This window comes from Setaria italica, chromosome IX (genome assembly GCF_000263155.2).
Source record: "Setaria italica strain Yugu1 chromosome IX, Setaria_italica_v2.0, whole genome shotgun sequence".
NCBI lineage: Eukaryota > Viridiplantae > Streptophyta > Magnoliopsida > Poales > Poaceae > Setaria > Setaria italica.
This window is the reverse complement of record NC_028458.1, coordinates 56,452,975-56,472,883: the sequence shown is the minus strand read 5'-3', so window position 1 is coordinate 56,472,883 and position 19,909 is coordinate 56,452,975. Positions and strand designations below refer to the sequence as shown.

Sequence of the window (19,909 nt, the reverse complement as noted above, 5' to 3'; positions counted from 1 at the left end):
CCGCCACCACCTGCGCCGCCCGCCGGTCCCCACACCACCGGATCGGCCTCGCCCGCGCCCGCACCCGCCGGCCGCGCCAGCCGCCGCCCACGCGAGGCCGCCCGCGCTGGCCGCCGCCTGCCGCCCGCGCGAGCCCGCCGCGTGCTGCCCAGCGTGGCATCCCGACGCAGGAGCGGCGCGGACCGGCGGTGGCGCGCGATGGGCGGACCAGCGGCGGCGCGACGGGCGGACTGGCGGCGGTGCGCGACGTGCGGATCGGGGAAGGAAGATGGGGGCAGTGGAGGAGAGAGAAGAGGAGAGAGAGGGGGGCAACCAGGGAATAAGTGGGGAGGGGGACCACTTTTAACACCTTTAGCACATTTTAACACCCCCTCCATGTGTTTATGAAAAGAGGGGTGTTAAATTTTAACACTTCATCTTTAACACTTGTGTTTGGCAACCAAAAGTGTTAAAATCTGTTAAAAAGGGGGTGTTAAACTTTAACACCCCCTTCCCAAACAGGCCCTTAGTCCTGCTAGCCTCCAAATATTCGATGTGACAGGAACCAAACTCACCCCCTCCTACCGTACATGGCAGACAGGCAGAAGGACGGAACTCTATCCTCCCCGAATTTCAGGCCGAACATTAATTATTGCGCGGCATTAAATAGCTAATCGACAGGGATTGTTGGATTTATTGAACTAAGATGGATGGCAATTTTTAGATGTTCCATTAATTGTGCTAATAATAATAATAACGCAAAAGTCATTTTCTGGGTTGGGGTAGCTGTCGGCTTCTTTTCAAAGCTGGTGGGGTGGCCCGAGTGTTCGTAGTATGTGACTGACTGACAGTAACCCCGGCCCTTTGCAAAGGAATTTCGGCCACTAATGATCCCACCACAGAATTTCTTTTGATTTGAAACCACAGGTGTATGCAAGCATGCCAGGCTTAGCAGTCTCTGTTGGATTCCCAGCACGCATGCACACGGCTCGTCTCTCCAATCTCCCATCTGAAGCGAAGACCCAGCGATTCAATACTTTTAAAGGACCATGGAATGATCCTTAACTTGCATCCCGGGAGTTTTCACCATTTTGAAGGGCCCTGCATCTCCATCTCACCGAGCATCAGGTTGGTGAGTTGGTCTGCTGGGAGCCACCTGTCCCTCGCCGCTGCCTCTGCCTGACCACATGCCATGCAAGCGTGCACGTACAAGTACAACTGTACACCATCCCTTTACGCATGTGCTCCATGGTGTCAAGCTTTCCTTTTCCGGTTCCATTTGTGCCAAGCAATCAAACCAATAGATATGAAAAAAAATTCAAAAAACAAAACGCCATTAGGAAAGGGCAACATGAGCGTCATCGTCTCCTGATTGGTGTCGGTGCCTCATCCGTCCAAGCACCGTCCCACACCACACCCGGAACCGGAATTCGCCTGGCCAGCGCCGTTCCAGGCCGGTCGCCGATCGTGTCGGTACACGGGCTCGGCAGCGCGGCACCACCACCGCTGGAAACCACGACGGGACACGCCCGTTTGCTGGTCGGCCGGCTTGCCTCGCCGCTCTTTCTCTGCCCACTGCTTGCACACTCTGATGCCGCATTGCCTTTGCGAAGAAGGAACCAGCTACTGGTAACAAAGGCAACCCCCACTAGCTTTTTGACGCTGCCATTACGTGTCGTGCTCTTTATATCCCCCCGGCCTTTATTTCTTCTTCGAAGGGTCTTAATCAAGCTGCTAATTAGGCATGGAGGAAAGAGATTAAAGGTATTCGCGTCTGGAACATCATCGGCTGTGCGTGACAGTAAGCACCCGCACGGTCGTGATTCGCCAAGTCTAGTAATGCAAAAGCAAAAGCTTCTGGTCTATGGCGCCATCTTTTCTCTCTGGAGATTCACTGGCACCGTCCGTTCGTGTTGCGCTGCACACGAGGCCGGCCGCGACAAACAAAACACTTGTTTATTGGCAGCGTTGTACATACTGGCCGGCGGTGAATGGGTTGCAGTACATGTCAGTGTACATGACACACACGGCATATAAGTCTAGAGAAGATATTTTATCGGACCCTGACTACCACACGCCGTCCAAGCGGCGCAGTAGGCATGCATTCTCTAACTATGTTTAGCTAAGCATTCCAGAGGCTTCCAGCTGCCCTGCACCTCCTCATTCTTTCAGTGGATGTCTCTGGACGTGCTCTTGCACCGCACCACTGTAAAAAGAGTGTGCCGCTGCCGCCGATGGCGAGACCTGGTGGTGCGGCTGGATTGGCCTCGGTGGGCGGGGAGTGGCGACGAACCGGTCGATCAACCCCGACGGACCGGACGCGGCGCTGGTTGGAGGCCACGGATCCATCGACTCGACGGTGCTGCGGTGGCGGGCTGGCGGCACCCGGAGCGGATCGAGGGGGGCGGGATTGCGGGTTCACTCCGATCCCATTCGTTAGCTGCGGAGAGTTGCGTGCCAGGGCACGCGGCCGCGCACTGGCTCATCATCGACCTCCTTTTTCTCCTTGGGTCCATGGGCGGCGGTCGAGACGCAACCGAGAGACGTGAACCGAGACCAAAGCTAGCGTTGCGCTGGTGCCACGGCCACCAATTTACCCGCGCGCTTCACGCGACCATTTCCAATTACGGCAGTGACAAGGTGATCGCGTAACCGAGCACTCCACCGGAGGCGAAACGATTATGCAATCTTATCGTGTTACCTCATCTCGGATGGATCCAACTATATATGACGGACACGGGATTAATAATTAATTAAAAGAGCGGTTCGCGTGTGGTGTGATGCTGTGGTGAGCATGCAATCCCCAGCGCGACGGACAGTGCCTGCTCCGTCACCCCCCATGCACCAAAGCGCTCATCAGGGGGGGCCTCAGCCAATTGCGTTGACAATGTCGTGCATCCTCGCCAGCAGCAGGGCAGCCAGGGCTCACGTATACATACCACTCATCTTCCGTTGCAGCTCGTACACTTTGTCAAACACGACGCAAGGAAGATCAGCTTTTAAAAAGAAAAGGTCGATAAAGAAGGGCGTCAATGCATGCTCGATTTAATCCTACGCACGGTCAAAGAGGCCCCAGTATGTGCCAATGCTAGCAGAAAAACTGTGGCGGATCCACGTCGGAAATCATAAACATACCCATACCGTTGCTCTAAAAAAAAAGCATGCCCATACCGAGATGGACCGCTACGGCACGGCTGGCCACTTGCTCACGGCTGGTCGCCATCAGAGAGTGCCCTCACCCCCCAAGTTTAATTAAGAGAAGGTTACTATAATTAAGAGAACCCCGCCGATCAAGATCTACGCTGCATTAATTGAGCCAGGAACCTTTCTGTAGTGCGAGAATCCGCGCCAGCTCAAGACATTCCCCGGAATAAACCCCCGCGCACACATGCATGCGCCGCCGACTCCTCCGGTGCCGGTGCCCCACCGCGAGATATCATAAAGATATCCCCGGCCGGGGTCCCCCCTCGCGCCGCCGCCCCCCGGCTGCGTCCATCTGGGCATCTACGCCTGCAGCTGGTGCACATGCATGTGCCACGTACTACTAGTATACTACTCACTCTCACTACTGCATGCTGCTCCTTCGCGGCGTTTGTTGTGTCCGCATCACCGATTGAGTAGTGACCGAAAGGGGCATCTTTCTTTCCGGCCCTCACCGGAGAAGAAAAGGGCAAGCTTTTCTGGCCGGCCGGAACGAAAGCAGGAGCCCTGCCCTTTTAGTGAAACCCCTCTGCCTTTTCGGCACCCGTCTGTTCCTAGGACGCGGTCGAGCGTTTCCCACGAGCGCGCGCGGTGATGCGAGGACGCTCGTCACTGTTCGGTGTTCACTTACCAGCACCACCGAAAGCATTACACACAGTGATGAGCTCGTCGGCGCGTTCTGTTGCCAATCATTGACGTACACAAGCAGGTGATGCCAGTGGTTTGGTGTGGGCAGAGGTCGTCAGGCTCTTTTTTGTGTTTCAAGTGAATGGAACCTGGAAGAAATGCCCTAGTTCCTGGGCAAAACGCAAAGCATTGAACGTAGCAGCGGTCTGAAGTCTGAACCGGATCACAGTGTGCACCCACTGTCGCGTTCCCTCCCGCGTACGAAGCAGCAGTCCCTTTTCCCCACCCCGCACGTTATTCCTGTGGTCTGAAATGCTTTACTTTCCCCCGGAAATCTGTCATGTGAATTGCAACAAGGTTTTAATGAAGATAAAAATGGCCGCCAGAGGACCTTCTGCAAAGAGGAAATTCCGTTTTCCGGCAGGCCGGCGAGCCCTGCAAATACGCGCACCACAATCTCTCGTAGGCTAACAATAAATGCGCTCTAGTGTTTTCCTTTTCATAGTTTAAGAAGCTATAGGTATTAAATTAAATGCGCCATGCAGCACACGATGACACCAAAAAGATGGAAGTGAGCAGCGGGAAGGCAAAGCCCGCTACGAACTCTCCTCCTCCTCATAAACCATCATCGCCGTGCCCCTGTTAACGCTCCATCCCATCTGTTTGCAAGCCAAAACCAGAAGGGCGTCGGGCGGTGGAGTAGAAAAGAGAAAGGAAAAAGGAAAAAGAAAAGAAAACCACCACTACTACGCGCCCCTAACCCCCTCCTGCCTCTCCACAAGTACTCGCCTCGCATCGTCCCCCGCCTCCGCCTCGTCGATCTCCCACCACCGCCCACGCCGATCCGTCCCCCAAATCCTCCTCCCCCTCGGCTCCGCACGCCACCTACTGCCACCACCACCACCACCACCACTCCTCCCACTCCCACGCCGCCGCCGTCCCCACGGCGGGGCGCGGAGAGGTGACCCGAGAGGGACGCCGCGCCGGAACACGAACGAGAGTTGGTGAGGGAGATCAGACAGAGGAGACGAGCATTAGGGAGGGGCATCTGCATTAGCCGGAATCCCCCAGCGAGCCTCTCTCTCTCTCCTCCTCCTCCTCGAACCAGGCGCGGGCGAGGCTGCTGCTACCGCCAAAGGCCTCGTTTGTTGCCATCCGCCGATGCCGTAATCCGCCGCCCAAAAGCTCTCCTCCCCCCCACCTCGCGTCGCGCGGCCGCACCCCCGCCCTGCCTCCCCTGCCGTGGCGAGGCCGCTGCGCCCCCCAACCCAATGCCTTTTAAACCCCTCCCCGCTCCCCTCCTGATCCCCACCGCCTCCCAATGCCGCCCTCCTTCCCCTCCCTCCCGCTCCCGGAGGCCGCCGCCGCCGCCGCGCACGCCTCGCTGCTCGCGCTCGCCGCCCTGCTCCTGCTCCTCCGCGCCGCGCGCGCGCTCGCCTCCCGCTGCGCGTCATGCCTCAAGGCGGCGCCGCGCCGGGGCCCCGCCGCCGCCGTCGCCGCCGGTGGCGGGACCCTCGCCGCGACCGCGCGCGCCTGGCACAGGGCCGTCCTCGCGTCATGCGCGTACGCGCTGCTCGCGCAGGTCGCCGCGCTGAGCTACGAGGTGGCCGTGGCCGGCTCGCGCGTCTCGGCGGGGGCGCTCCTGCTGCCGGCGGTGCAGGCGGTGGCCTGGGCGGCGCTGCTGGTGCTCGCGCTGCAGGCCCGCGCCCTCGGTTGGGCCAGGTTCCCGGCGCTGGTACGGGTCTGGTGGGTGGTCTCCTTCGCGCTCTGCGTTGGCATCGCGTACGACGACTCCAGGCGCCTCATACGCGACGAGCCGCGCACTGTGGATTACGCGCACATGGTTGCCAACTTCGCGTCCGTCCCGGCCCTGGGCTTCCTCTGCTTGGTTGGTGTCATGGGATCCACCGGTTTGGAATTTGAGTTCACGGATGAGAACGGCGTGCATGAGCCGCTGTTGCTTGGTAGGCAGCGAAGAGAGGCAGAGGAGGAGCCCGGGTGTTTGAGGGTCACTCCCTACGCTGATGCTGGGATCCTCAGCCTTGCAACACTGTCATGGCTTAGCCCGTTGCTCTCAATTGGTGCGCAGCGGCCACTTGAGCTAGCTGACATACCCTTGTTGGCGCACAAGGACCGTGCAAAATCATGCTATAAGGCGATGAGCGCTCACTACGAGCGCCAGAGGCTGGAGAATCCTTACAGGGAGCCATCACTGACATGGGCAATACTGAAGTCATTTTGGCGAGAGGCTGCGGTCAATGGTGCATTTGCTGCTGTCAACACAATTGTGTCATATGTTGGCCCTTACCTGATCAGCTACTTTGTGGATTATCTCAGTGGCAACATCGCTTTCCCCCATGAAGGTTACATCCTTGCCTCCATATTTTTCGTTGCAAAATTGCTTGAGACACTCACTGCTCGACAGTGGTACCTGGGTGTGGACATCATGGGAATCCATGTCAAGTCTGGGCTTACCGCCATGGTGTATAGGAAGGGGCTCCGACTGTCGAACGCCTCACGGCAGAGCCACACGAGTGGTGAGATTGTGAATTACATGGCCGTCGATGTGCAGCGTGTGGGGGACTATGCATGGTACTTTCATGACATCTGGATGCTTCCACTGCAGATCATTCTTGCCCTCGCCATCCTGTACAAGAACGTTGGGATCGCCATGGTTTCAACATTGATAGCAACTGTGCTATCGATTGCAGCCTCTGTTCCTGTGGCAAAGCTGCAGGAGCACTACCAAGATAAGTTGATGGCATCCAAGGATGAGCGCATGCGCAAGACTTCTGAGTGCCTGAAGAATATGAGGATTCTGAAGCTGCAGGCATGGGAAGATCGGTACCGGCTGCAGTTGGAAACGATGAGGAATGTGGAATGCAGGTGGCTTCGCTGGGCTCTGTACTCACAGGCTGCAGTCACATTCGTTTTCTGGAGTTCGCCTATCTTTGTCTCAGTCATAACTTTTGGGACTTGCATATTGCTCGGTGGCCAGCTCACTGCAGGAGGGGTTCTTTCTGCTTTAGCAACGTTTCGGATCCTTCAAGAACCTCTGAGGAACTTCCCAGATCTTATCTCTATGATGGCACAGACAAGGGTGTCGTTGGACCGTTTGTCTCATTTTCTGCAGCAAGAAGAACTGCCAGATGATGCAACTATAAATGTTCCACAAAGTAGTACAGACAAGGCAATTGATATCAAGGATGGTACATTCTCTTGGAACCCATACTCTCCAACCCCTACACTTTCTGGTATACACCTTAGTGTAGTGAGAAGTATGAGAGTGGCAGTCTGTGGTGTAATTGGTTCTGGAAAATCAAGTCTTCTATCATCTATACTTGGGGAGATACCCAAATTGTGTGGCCATGTAAGTATAAATACAAAAAATCGATGTTAACTCATATGTGAGTTCTGTTACATTTACCTTCCCCCCACCTCTTTTTTCAGGTCAGGATAAGTGGCACAGCAGCTTATGTTCCTCAGACTGCCTGGATACAATCTGGAAACATTGAAGAGAATATTCTTTTTGGCAGTCCAATGGATAGACAACGTTACAAGAGAGTCATTGCGGCATGCTCTCTGAAGAAAGATCTTGAGTTGCTCCAATACGGAGATCAGACTATTATTGGTGATAGAGGCATTAATTTGAGTGGAGGTCAGAAACAAAGAGTCCAGCTTGCTAGAGCACTCTACCAAGATGCTGACATTTATTTGCTTGATGATCCCTTCAGTGCTGTCGATGCTCATACCGGTAGCGAACTATTTAAGGTTGGTACCACTGTTGCCTTATTCTAATTGTTTCTGAAGCTGTTTCTATTGCATAATGCCTCTGCTTCTGTTTTGCAGGAGTACATACTGAGTGCATTAGCGACCAAAACAGTAATTTATGTAACCCATCAAGTTGAGTTTCTACCAGCTGCTGATCTGATACTGGTGAGTGGTAACCATATTTTCATATCGATATGTATATTATGATGAGTAATGCACATGGGCATGCCGTTTCAATTCCTATCATCATATAAAATTGTTCTCTAATAGTCATATTGCCTATTGGTCCATCTTTGCCTTTTGGAAGCTAACCATGTATGCGACCTGTTCATGAGGGCTACAGGACTAGTTTCCATGGGATTGTGCATGGTCTAATGACTTAATGAGCCTGTATTAATCCCTCTTATATGCTTATGTGTTGGTACAGGTTCTTAAGGATGGCCATATCACCCAAGCTGGAAAGTACGATGATCTTCTGCAAGCTGGAACTGACTTCAACGCTTTGGTTTCCGCTCATAAGGAAGCTATTGAAACCATGGACATTTTTGAAGATTCTGATGGAGATACAGTTTCTTCTTCTATTCCTAACAAAAGATTGACACCAAGCATTAGTAATATTGATAACCTGAAAAACAAGGTGCACGAAAATGGTCAACCATCTAAGACACGGGGAATAAAGGAAAAGAAGAAGAATGAGGAGCGTAAGAAGAAACGTACTGTTCAAGAGGAGGAAAGGGAACGAGGAAGAGTTAGCTTAAATGTTTATTTGTCGTACATGGGGGAAGCCTACAAAGGTACACTGATACCGCTAATTATCTTGGCTCAAACCATGTTCCAAGTGCTTCAGATTGCGAGCAACTGGTGGATGGCGTGGGCAAACCCACAAACAGAAGGAGATGCACCCAAAACAGATAGTGTGGTCCTTCTGGTTGTTTATATGTCCCTTGCTTTTGGGAGTTCATTGTTTGTGTTTGTGAGAAGCCTTCTTGTGGCTACGTTTGGTTTAGCAGCTGCACAGAAGCTTTTTGTAAAAATGCTTAGGTGTGTCTTTCGAGCTCCGATGTCATTCTTTGACACCACACCAGCTGGGCGGATTTTGAACCGAGTAAGTCTTGCTCTTGCCCTAATATAAGTCTGTAATATGTACTTCTTAAGAGTCCTTATTCATACTTTATATCAGGTTTCTGTAGATCAAAGTGTTGTGGACCTTGATATAGCGTTCAGGCTTGGTGGATTTGCATCAACGACAATTCAACTCCTTGGAATTGTTGCTGTCATGAGCAAAGTCACATGGCAAGTTCTGATTCTTATAGTTCCCATGGCTATTGCATGCATGTGGATGCAGGTAAATGTTGTGATCACTGGATATTAAGTTTTATCTAAGTTTGAGATTTAACATCACCAGCTGTTTTTCTTGAAATTTAGAAAATTGGTATAGGACAGCCTATAGATTTTAAGAACTCCAATCACCTTTTGCAAGATGGGTAGTATAACTAGAGTTTACTTTCGGCTAACTGATCCTTAACAATAGGTCACCGGACATAGGCACAACATGCTTCCTATTGTTTGTTTAGTATGTCATTGGTTCACTGTTGATGTCTTGGAAATTGGTTTGCATGCTTATGTTTATTAAACGATATACTTCTAGCTCTATTATCTTATATTTTTGTTTGAACCATCACAGTGATAAGTAATTACCTATTTAGAAGTATAATTTTTCTGGTAAATTAGAGTGGGGTTTTACTAACACTTGCAACTAACATCACCTTTGCAGAGGTATTATATTGCTTCATCAAGGGAACTGACTAGGATTTTGAGTGTCCAGAAGTCTCCAGTGATCCATTTGTTTAGTGAATCAATTGCTGGTGCTGCTACAATAAGGGGCTTTGCTCAAGAGAAACGGTTCATGAAAAGGAATCTTTACCTTCTTGACTGTTTTGCTCGGCCTCTATTTTCCAGCCTTGCTGCTATTGAGTGGCTCTGCCTACGAATGGAATTGCTCTCGACTTTCGTCTTTGCTTTTTGCATGGCAATACTTGTGAGCTTTCCTCCTGGCACAATTGAACCAAGTATGTTTTATGTTTCACATGCTGTTCTACTGTGTTTTGTTATCTTGCTTTATACTACATCTTGTTCTGTGCAGTAGAAAACTTGCATCCTCTTGTCAGCTCTGATTTATCCAGTATCTAAATGGACTTTCAAATTGACAGGCATGGCTGGCCTCGCTGTCACATATGGACTTAATTTAAATGCTCGCATGTCAAGGTGGATATTGAGCTTCTGTAAATTAGAGAACAGGATAATCTCTGTTGAGCGCATTTATCAATACTGCAAGATTCCTAGTGAAGCACCACTAGTTATTGAGAATTGCCGTCCACAATCATCATGGCCTGAGAATGGAAACATTGAACTGATTGATCTCAAGGTGCGAGATAATGATAAGGCTTTCCTTAGCATTGCTATAAAGCTGCTTGGTGTTTCCAACTTGCAAATTTTATATAATTCTAATATTGATTTATTAGCATTTTTCTCTTTACTATATAATTGCCCCGCATGCATATAATTTATGATCTATTGAGTTTTGGCATCTAACTTTGCTTTTGATGGATATGAAAGGTTCGCTACAAGGATGATCTACCATTAGTTCTTCATGGTGTAAGCTGTATGTTTCCTGGTGGGAAAAAGATTGGGATTGTAGGGCGAACTGGGAGTGGTAAATCTACTCTTATTCAGGCCCTTTTCCGCCTAATTGAACCCACTGGAGGGAAGATTATAATTGACAACATTGACATTTCTGCAATTGGCCTCCATGATTTGCGGTCACGGTTGAGCATCATCCCACAAGACCCTACATTGTTTGAGGGTACTATAAGAATGAATCTTGATCCTCTTGAAGAGCGTGCTGATCATGAAATTTGGGAGGTAAATCCTGGTCACCTTGGTACTATACTCACGTTAAACATGTGTGATTCTTATCAAAGAAACATCTGTTTCAGGCACTAGAGAAGTGTCAGCTAGGAGAGGTCATTCGTTCCAAGGAAGAAAAACTTGACAGTCCAGGTCGGTTTGATATTTTAGGTTGCCAAGCACTTCTTTGAAGAGTGAGTGTGGCTTTTTCATGCAAAATTTGTTCATCCTGGACTTCTTTTTTTTTTTTTTTGCCTTTGCAGTGCTAGAAAATGGGGATAACTGGAGTGTGGGACAGCGCCAACTTATTGCACTGGGTAGGGCGCTGCTCAAGCAGGCAAAAATTTTGGTGCTTGATGAGGCAACAGCATCTGTTGACACAGCAACAGATAATCTTATCCAAAAGATCATTCGTAGTGAATTCAAGGACTGCACAGTCTGTACCATTGCTCATCGTATACCCACTGTTATTGACAGTGACCTTGTCCTGGTCCTTAGTGATGGTACGAGCTCTTTCACGAATTAACCTTGCTTCCTTTTCTTGTCCGTAGCTTGATTTCTTGAGCTCACTTCTTTGCCACTTGTTCATTGAATTCGTGAATTTGAAGTCTTTACAAATAACTTATCTCATTGTCTTGATTTCAGGTAAAGTTGCAGAGTTCGACACGCCCCAGAGGCTTTTAGAGGACAAGTCATCTATGTTCATGCAGCTAGTATCTGAATACTCCACTCGGTCGAGCTGTATATAGAGAGGCTTAGGGGCTGTTTGGATATGAGGTGCTAAACTTTAACAGTGTCACATCGGATGTTCGGATGCTAATTAGGAGGACTAAATATGAGCTAATTATAAAACTAATTGCAGAACCTTGTGCTAATTCGCGAGACGAATCTATTAAGCCTAATTAATCCATCATTAGCAAATGGTTACTGTAGCACCACATTGTCAAATCATGGACTAATTAGGCTTAATAGATTCGTCTCGCGAATTATACTCCGTCTGTGCAATTAGTTTTGTAATTAGCTTATGTTTAGTACTCCTAATTAGCATCCAAACATCCGATGTGACAGGTGTTAAACTTTAACAGGGGTTTCCCAAACACCCCCTTAGGGCCTGTTTGGCAACCAAGTCTGGGAGGTAAAATAGCCATATCTGCCAGTGTACTTACACCATAGAGGTCCGTACCGACACCATAGGGCGAGATAGAAAACGAGGTGTATATGTGCGGGAGGAACACTGGGCGTTCCCTGACCTGAACCACCATGGAATCGATGAGGGAACGCGGCTACCGGAGAAGTTGGTGACACTAGTACATTACCCGAAGCTGATGCGTATGTATGTATGTATAACAACAATGCATAGCATACTGTTTTCTCCCTTGCAAAGTGGAGAATGAATGGAATAACGTGCGTAATAAGAGTGGAAGGGATTTCTTTTTGGCATCAGATTGCTGTGCTTGTTCTCTGTGTCCATTAGTGTATTTCACTGCCAAAATTCACTGGGATCAATGCACTATCCTTGCATGAGAGGTTAAGCACCCAGTCAGAAGGTAAAGGTTCATGAATCAGCAGTTCACTCAGTGCCGAGGTTAGTAGCGCAGTTGACTCAGTACCGAGGTTAATAACTCATCCATTGTAAAATAGAGTCATCATCAATGTCAGGTTCACTATCAGGACCTGAAAACAATACAATACTTCCTGTGCAGCCGACGGGTGGATTCCGTTGCTAATCACCTCTCTTTTTGTAAACCAAATCATCTGGTGAAGTTAAAAGCGACACTGGTGCTACAGTACTTTGCCTCTGACTGGGATCGAGCAGGAACCAGGTTACAGCCTGCAAAATATGCTAGCAAAGAATAGTGTGGGACGATTCAGCAGGCACTGGGACAACAAGACATGGATTCGAACATATCACTTCTGCCCTTGTCAGATGCAAAAGGCAACTTCCTTAAATAATATCCGTAATGCAACAATGGAGTGCGATAGGTTCATGCCATTTCGTGAATTGTCTTAGGGCCTGCTTGGCTCTCACGTATTAAACTTTAGCACCTGTCACATCAGATGTTTGATACTAATTAGAGTATTAAATATAGTCTAATTACAAAACTAATTACACAGATGGAGTCTAATTCGTAAGACGAATCTATTAAGCCTAATTAGTCCATGATTTGATAATGTGATGCTACAGTAACCATTTGCTAATGATGGATTAATTAGCCTTAATAGATTCATCTCGCGAATTAGTTCAGGAATTTTGCAATTAGTTTTATAATTAGCTCATATTTAGTCCTTCTAATTAGCATCCAAACATCCGATGTGACACATCAAAAGTTTAGCACCTGATATTCATCCCTTAGGGGGTGTTTGGATCCTGGAGCTAAAGTTTAGTCCGACATCGGATATTTAGATGCTAATTAGGAGAACTAAACATAAGCTAATTACAAAACTAATTGCAGAACCCCTAGTCTATATCGCGAGACGAATCTATTAAGCCTAATTAATCCATCATTAGCGAATGTTTACTGTAGCACCATATTATCAAATCATGAACTAATTGTTTAATAGATTCATCTCGCGATTTAGCCTAGGGGTTGTGAAATTGATTTTGTAATTAGACTATATTAATACTCCTAATTAGTGTCAACATTCGATGTGACAGGAGCTAAAATTTAGCCCGGGAATCAAACACCCTCTCAGTGTGGGCAGCCTATATTAATACTCCTAATTAGTGTCAAACATTCGATGTGACAGGAGCTAAACACCCTCTCAGTGTGGGCAGCGTATGGCTGGCGAGGGAGACGAGGCAACCCACATCCAGTCACCCACGGAGAACGCAGGCCACCGCGCGCGGTGCTTGTGTACTCGTCATTTTTGCCGTTCTATTACGTGCCTTTGTTAGAATTTCAAATTATAGCATTGAACCAATCCATTGTTTGTTTATTTAACCATCCCAGTAAAAAAACTGATGATGCATCAGAGAAAGGCTTTGCAAAATGTTTTACTCGAAGACAAGAACTCACAAGATCATTGATTCCAAACTACATTTGTGGCTCTTGCCAAATATAAAATATAGTAGCAGTACAATACAAGGCTCAATTTGGCAGTCACACACTGTGTTGAGCTAGATAAACAGTGCAATGTATCTAACCTGACAAGCGCACTGTATCCTCAAGCTGTACCACCATTGGCCTAAAAATATGTCAAACTAAAATGTCCTATCATAGCACAGCAATCTTTCATCAAATACATCTTTAAGGTACAGATAAAGGTAGCTGGGATAAATAATGAAGGCCACAAAGACTAGCCCCTCTCGTCGCCTTCCCAGTTGTTCTTCTCTTTAGGTCCTGTAGGACCTTCCTCCTTGTACAATTCCGCCGGAAGGCTGTTAAATATTGCTTCCGCTGTGAACCGGAGGAAGAACGGTAGGAAGCTAAGAACCGTGTCTATCTCTGAACGCGAGTTGTATGTGATGGTCGGTCCCCATTCCCTCATGTACTGCAGCCAGCATGGTTCGACAACAGCGTCTCCCAGATGTCCTGCAGAGATGATTTTATACTGTGTGCTTGAATCAACTGAAAAGTCACTTCGGGCCACATCGTTTCTTACTCCAACACCAAGCTTCTCAGACCCCATCAGATAGCAGCCTGGGTGGGCATAGCTTGCATGTCCATTCCTCGACGAGTACACAATTGCTTTGTTTCCTGAGATGAACTCCAACTTGCAAGCATCCACCCATTCACCCCCGCTATGCTGCGAGAAGTAGATAGATGACAGCTCACCTGAGAAGTTACTCACTCTGAGGGTGAAATGCTCCCAGTCTCCAATATGCCTACCAACTTTCTGTAGAGCAAAGCTTGCAATTCCAACCTTGATCGTTGCGGGCCCGTTGAATGGGCAGAATACCCACATTGCAATGTCAGTGAAGGTCCCTCCATGAGCTGGCTTCACATGAACATATAGCTCAGCACTCTTCAGATTGCCAACTTTGACATACTCATTCCTATCATCATCAGGGAGATCGATCCAATACTCACCATCATTTATCCCACCAGCAGGCAGGTTCGAGCCACCAGGGAGTATTGCATCTCCCATTTTTATATCTTTCTTGTGCAGTGTCGCTCCATTTTCAAAGAACCAAGAAACTGATGATGGTAAGTAGGTCTCTTGTGGATGGAAGAAAACAGTAGGGCCGTAGTGCTTGATCAGAGCATTGATCTGTTCCAAATTAGGCATGGCTTTCAAATTCGAGTCAAAGTTTTTTAAGCAGGGAATTATTGATTCCTCGCTTTCCGTTGGATCAGTTTCACATGAGAATGTACCGACCGGTATACCATGTCCTTTCACCCCTCTGTGGCAAGGCCTTGTCTTCCAGATTTGGCATGCATTTTCCAGATTTACAATTGAGTGGAAATTTTCACACGTGTCTGTTAGGTCATCTCGCACACATCGAACTGCTTCCAGCGAGGGCTTCTTGGGTCCTTTAGTAACCACATAGCCAAGGGCTTTGTACCCATTTGGTGGAGATGGCAACCAGACGCAACCACATTCGCTGTTGTCATCTTCATTTAAGGCAGCATTGGTCCAAACAAGGGAGTAATCTAATGGTTTCTCAAGGGCAGGCTTGCTACTAATCAGTAGGTGGCTAGCCGCTTCCCTTGCGACAAGAAGAAATCCCTGTAGGGGTCGGTCATTCTGTTGGGCATAGTGCCCAAGGCAGTGGAAACCATCAGGAACTCCTTCTGGCTCATAAAATGAAGCTCCTGAGCAGCTCCATATACTCCGGAATTTGGTAATATTCACAACATCAAGCCCTCCTATGCAGATTGTGCCCTTAGCGAAATCCCCTCCTGTTAAGGAGTTGCTCAAGAAAGTTAGTAAAAGATTCTAATGCTCAGGAAAGCAATCCATCCGGCAAAATAAAGCCAAGCGCTGCAATACATATATCTATTTTTTTGTTGGCTGACTAGGAACAGGATTCCAGTTTTAAATCAATGCAAACAAACGATTCTGAGTCGCATGTACAAAATAAGTTAATCACATATTTTGCTCCCTGCAAATAAGTAAACAGGTAGATATTTCTTATACAGTGATACTATATGATTGAAAAAAAAAAATACTCAGACCCCCTCAAGAGGAGCGAAACCTTTGAGTATACAGGTTGCTAGTTGCTACCTTGCAAGATAGTTGCCAAGATTTCAAAGTAAAGCAGACTGATCATAGCCAAACTGTTTCACCACTTTATTCAGTCATTTAACATCTTTGTCGCTAGCTAGCACAAAATAACATAGGAACAAGGCAGTACCATGATAATACTGCAATAATTCATGTATATTAAGCTCATGGATCAAGGAAATCGATGGCGCAAACAGCCAAAATATCACTCAAATTGCAAAGATTGGCATCTTCTGTGGGTTTGTATTTATTTTATTTCCATAGGTTCAACTACAGTTAAGTCAAACGCTCTTAACTTCGAAGAACTTGTCAATAAGTGGATTTCATCATACTGCAGTCAGATCGGAAGAATTTGAAGCAACTACCAAACCAATCCTACCAGTCATAATGGATCAATCTCTCCGTGAGAAACAGGGGAAACGAACACACAGAATCGGCTGATTATCAACGGACCGCAACGAATCTAGCAGTAATTCATACGGATCAGATGCAACTCAACCACGAAACACACACCCAGCCCAACAGCCAGCAGCAACCCACCAACTGGTTCCACAACCAAATCATCACGCTCAGTGAACGAAAGCAGGGAAAGGAAAGGCGCAGGGAGGGAGAAGGAGAGAGAGAGAGAGAGAGAGAGGAAGCCCCAAACCTTGCGGCCACTTGGGCAAGGTCGCCGGCAGGTGGAACGGCTCGGGGAGCCGGACCTCGGCGCTTCCGGCGTTGGATCGGCCGCAGCAGAACCACTCCCACCCGCCCATCGCGGACTCGCTCCTTGCTTCCCCTCCTCTCCCAGTCCACCCCCTCCGCTCCCCTTCTTATTTTTTCGGCAGGTCAAACCGGCGGCGGCTGGGTCGGCATCCACGAGCTCCGGTCCAGCGCGACGGGCTGCTCCATTGGCTGGCGCGGGGTCGATGGCGACGCCCGGGTCAGGCTCGGCGGTGGGGCTCTCCTGGAAATAATCGGCGCCGCCTACTGCTCAGCCGTCCGTCGGCATGCGTGGGTGCCTGGGGCTGGGGGGAATATGCTCGCGCGTGCCGTGCAAGGGACTCTGTCACGCGGGCCCGCGGGCGATGTGTGACGCCGACGCCATCTGAGATTTTTCGCAAGTCGGCGTCAGCTCGCGAAACGTGTGTGATTCCGATCCCCCTCGGGACTTGGAGCTGGTAACGAGTCCGTATCACCCCCTAATTGTTCGTGTTTCGCGCTGCCATCCACCGGGCGCTATTGCGTCCGCACATGTGGAATATAGTATATGAGCGCTCAAAAAAAATGTGGAATAGTATATGAACGATGACAAATACTTACACGTATTTTCAAGAAGAAGGCGGAGTTTTATTTGGCGCCATTGCATAACGGAGGCCCAGCCGTGTCCGAGAACGTCTTTGATCTCCTCTCCTCCGGCCCAGCCGTCTCCCGATCTACTACTCTCTCTTCCTTTCCGAGTCCGCTTGCCAACGGAGGCCCAGCCGCAATAAAAAGGCCCGAGCCCCCAGCCCTCCCTACCAAACGCAGCCAGAATCGAAGGATTCGAGAGGCGCGCGCTTGACAAAAGAGAGCGTGCAGCGTCGAGAAACAAAAGCCTGTCTCGCTAACACAACACCATGGCCGACGACGCAGCCGCCGCGTCGTCCTGTCCTACTCCTACCGCTACGAAGAAGAGAGCCGCGAACCGGCTGGTGGTAGAGGAGGCCACCACCGACGAAAACTCCGTCTGCAACCTCCACCCTGCAACCATGGAGGAGCTCTCCATCTTCTCCGGCGACATCATCCTGCTCAAGGGGAAGCGCCGCCGCGACACGATCTGCATGGCCATGCCGGACGAGGAGTGCGGAGAGAACAAGATTAGGATCAACAAGGTGGTCCGCTCCAACCTCCGGGTGCGCCTCGCCGACGTCGTGTCCGTGCACCAGTGCCATGACGCCAGGTACGGGGCGGCCGTCCACTTCCTCCCCCTCGACGATACCGTCGAGGGCATCACGGGGGACCTCGTCCAGGCCTACCTCAAGCCCTACTTCGACGACGCGTACCGCCCCGTCCGCAAGGGCGACCTCTTCCTCGTGCGCGGCGGCATGAGGAGCGTCGACTTTAAGGTCGTCGACATCAAGCCCGCCGCCGAGTACTGCATCGTCGCGAACGACACCGAGATCGTCTGCGAGGGCGAGCCCGTCAAGCGCGAGGACGAGGAGAGGCTCGACGACGTCGGCTACGATGACGTCGGCGGGATGCGGAAGCAGCTGGCGCAGATCAGGGAGCTGGTCGAGCTGCCACTTCGTCACCCGCAGCTGTTCAAGTCGATCGGCGTCAAGCCTCCCAAGGGCATCCTTCTCTACGGCCCGCCCGGCTCCGGCAAGACCTTGATCGCCCGTGTGGTGGCGAACGAGACCGGGGCCTTCTTCTTCTGCATAAACGGGCCCGAGATCATGTCCAAGATGGCCGGCGAGAGCGAGAGCAACCTCAGGAAGGCGTTCGAGGAGGCCGAGAAGAACGCTCCGTCCATCGTCTTCATCGACGAGATCGACTCCATCGCGCCCAACAGGGACAAGACCCACGGCGAGGTCGAGAGACGCATCGTCTCCCAGCTGCTGACGCTCATGGACGGCCTCAAGGCGCGGGCGCACGTCATCGTCATGGGCGCCACCAACCGCCCCAACAGCATCGACCCCGCCCTCAGGCGGTTCGGCAGGTTCGACCGCGAGATCGACATCGGCGTGCCGGACGAGGTCGGCCGCCTCGAGGTGCTGCGCGTCCACACCAGGAACATGAAGCTCACCGAGGACGTCGACCTCGAGGTCGTCGCCAAGGACACGCACGGCTACGTCGGCGCCGACCTCGCCGCCCTTTGCACCGAGGCCGCCCTGCAGTGCATCAGGGAGAAGATGGACGTGATCGACCTCGATGACGAGACGATCGACGCGGAGATTCTCAATTCGATGGCCATCACCAACGACCACCTCAAGACTGCCCTCGCCGGCACCAACCCGTCGGCTCTACGCGAGACCATGGTCGAGGTGCCCAACGTCAGCTGGGCCGACATTGGCGGCCTCGAGGGCGTCAAGCGGGAGCTTCAAGAGACCGTGCAGTACCCCGTGGAGCACCCGGACAAGTTCGAGATGTTCGGCATGTCCCCTTCCAAGGGCGTGCTCTTCTACGGGCCCCCCGGCTGCGGCAAGACGCTGCTCGCCAAGGCGATCGCCAACGAGTGCCAGGCCAACTTCATCAGCGTCAAGGGCCCCGAGCTGCTGACCAAGTGGTTTGGCGAGAGCGAGGCCAACGTCCGCGATATCTTCGACAAGGCGCGCCAGTCCGCGCCGTGCGTCCTCTTCTTCGACGAGCTCGACTCGATCGCGACGCAGAGGGGCGGCAGCGTGGGCGACGCCGGCGGCGCCGGGGACAGGGTCCTCAACCAGATGCTCACGGAGATGGACGGCATGAACGCCAAGAAGACGGTGTTCGTCATCGGCGCCACCAACCGGCCGGACATCATCGACCCGGCGATGCTCCGCCCCGGCCGCCTCGACCAGCTCATCTACATCCCGCTGCCGGACGAGGCGTCGCGGCACCAGATATTCAAGGCGTGCCTGAGGAAGTCCCCCGTCGCCAAGGACGTCGACCTCGGCGCGCTGGCCAAGTTCACGGCGGGCTTCAGCGGCGCCGACATCACGGAGATTTGCCAGAGGGCGTGCAAGTACGCCATCCGCGAGGACATCGAGAAGGAGATCGAGCGGGAGAGGCAGGCCAAGGAGAGGCCGGACGACATGGCGGTGGACGGCGCCGAGGACGAGGAGCCGGCGCAGATCAAGGCCGTCCACTTTGAGGAGTCGATGAGGTTCGCGCGGAGGAGCGTCAGCGACGCGGACGTCCGCAAGTACCAGGCGTTCGCGCAGACGCTGCAGCAGTCGCGGGGATTCGGCAGCGAGTTCCGCTTCTCCAAGCAGCCCCAAGCGGCGGAGCCTGCTGCCACGGCCAACGCCGACGCCGAAGATGATCTTTACGACTGATCCCTGTACTATAGGCTGGCAATCAGCATGGATTACTCTACGTTTTCCTTTATTTCTGTAACGTATTGACATTAGGGTAGTTGTTTTATTCATCTTATTTCCTCCGTGTATTTCTTGTTCTCTGTAATAATCTCCATTCTATAGATCAATGAAGTATGAAACACCAACGTCTTCGTGTGCTTTTGCCTTTTCTACTCAGTTAGCCTTTCTGGACCTGTCGACGTTACAACGAACTCTACCTGACCTCTCTTCAAACA

The 19,909-nt window shown here is 50.8% G+C and overlaps 2 protein-coding genes and 1 pseudogene across 2 annotated transcripts; 2 read left to right on the top strand and 1 right to left on the bottom strand.

Annotated features, from left to right (window-relative positions):
- The first annotated feature begins 4,472 nt into the window (after nt 1-4,472).
- On the top strand, nt 4,473-11,365 carry LOC101776211 (ABC transporter C family MRP4). Its single transcript, XM_004985687.4, has 11 exons — nt 4,473-7,177; nt 7,258-7,578; nt 7,657-7,743; nt 8,006-8,683; nt 8,759-8,923; nt 9,353-9,647; nt 9,789-10,003; nt 10,195-10,500; nt 10,575-10,638; nt 10,749-10,988; nt 11,131-11,365. The coding sequence occupies exons 1-11, from the start codon at nt 5,129-5,131 to the stop codon at nt 11,232-11,234; spliced, it is 4,524 nt and encodes a 1,507-aa protein (XP_004985744.1). The 5' UTR covers nt 4,473-5,128; the 3' UTR covers nt 11,235-11,365.
- Nucleotides 11,366-13,478: 2,113 nt separating this feature from the next.
- LOC101775810 lies at nt 13,479-16,595 on the bottom strand. Its single transcript, XM_004985686.3, has 2 exons — nt 16,304-16,595; nt 13,479-15,329 (listed from the first exon to the last, which is right to left on the bottom strand). The coding sequence occupies exons 1-2, from the start codon at nt 16,410-16,412 to the stop codon at nt 13,783-13,785; spliced, it is 1,656 nt and encodes a 551-aa protein (XP_004985743.1). The 5' UTR covers nt 16,413-16,595; the 3' UTR covers nt 13,479-13,782.
- A 660-nt stretch (nt 16,596-17,255) lies between these two features.
- Nucleotides 17,256-19,719, top strand: LOC101759747 (annotated as a pseudogene).
- The last annotated feature ends 190 nt before the right edge of the window (nt 19,720-19,909 follow it).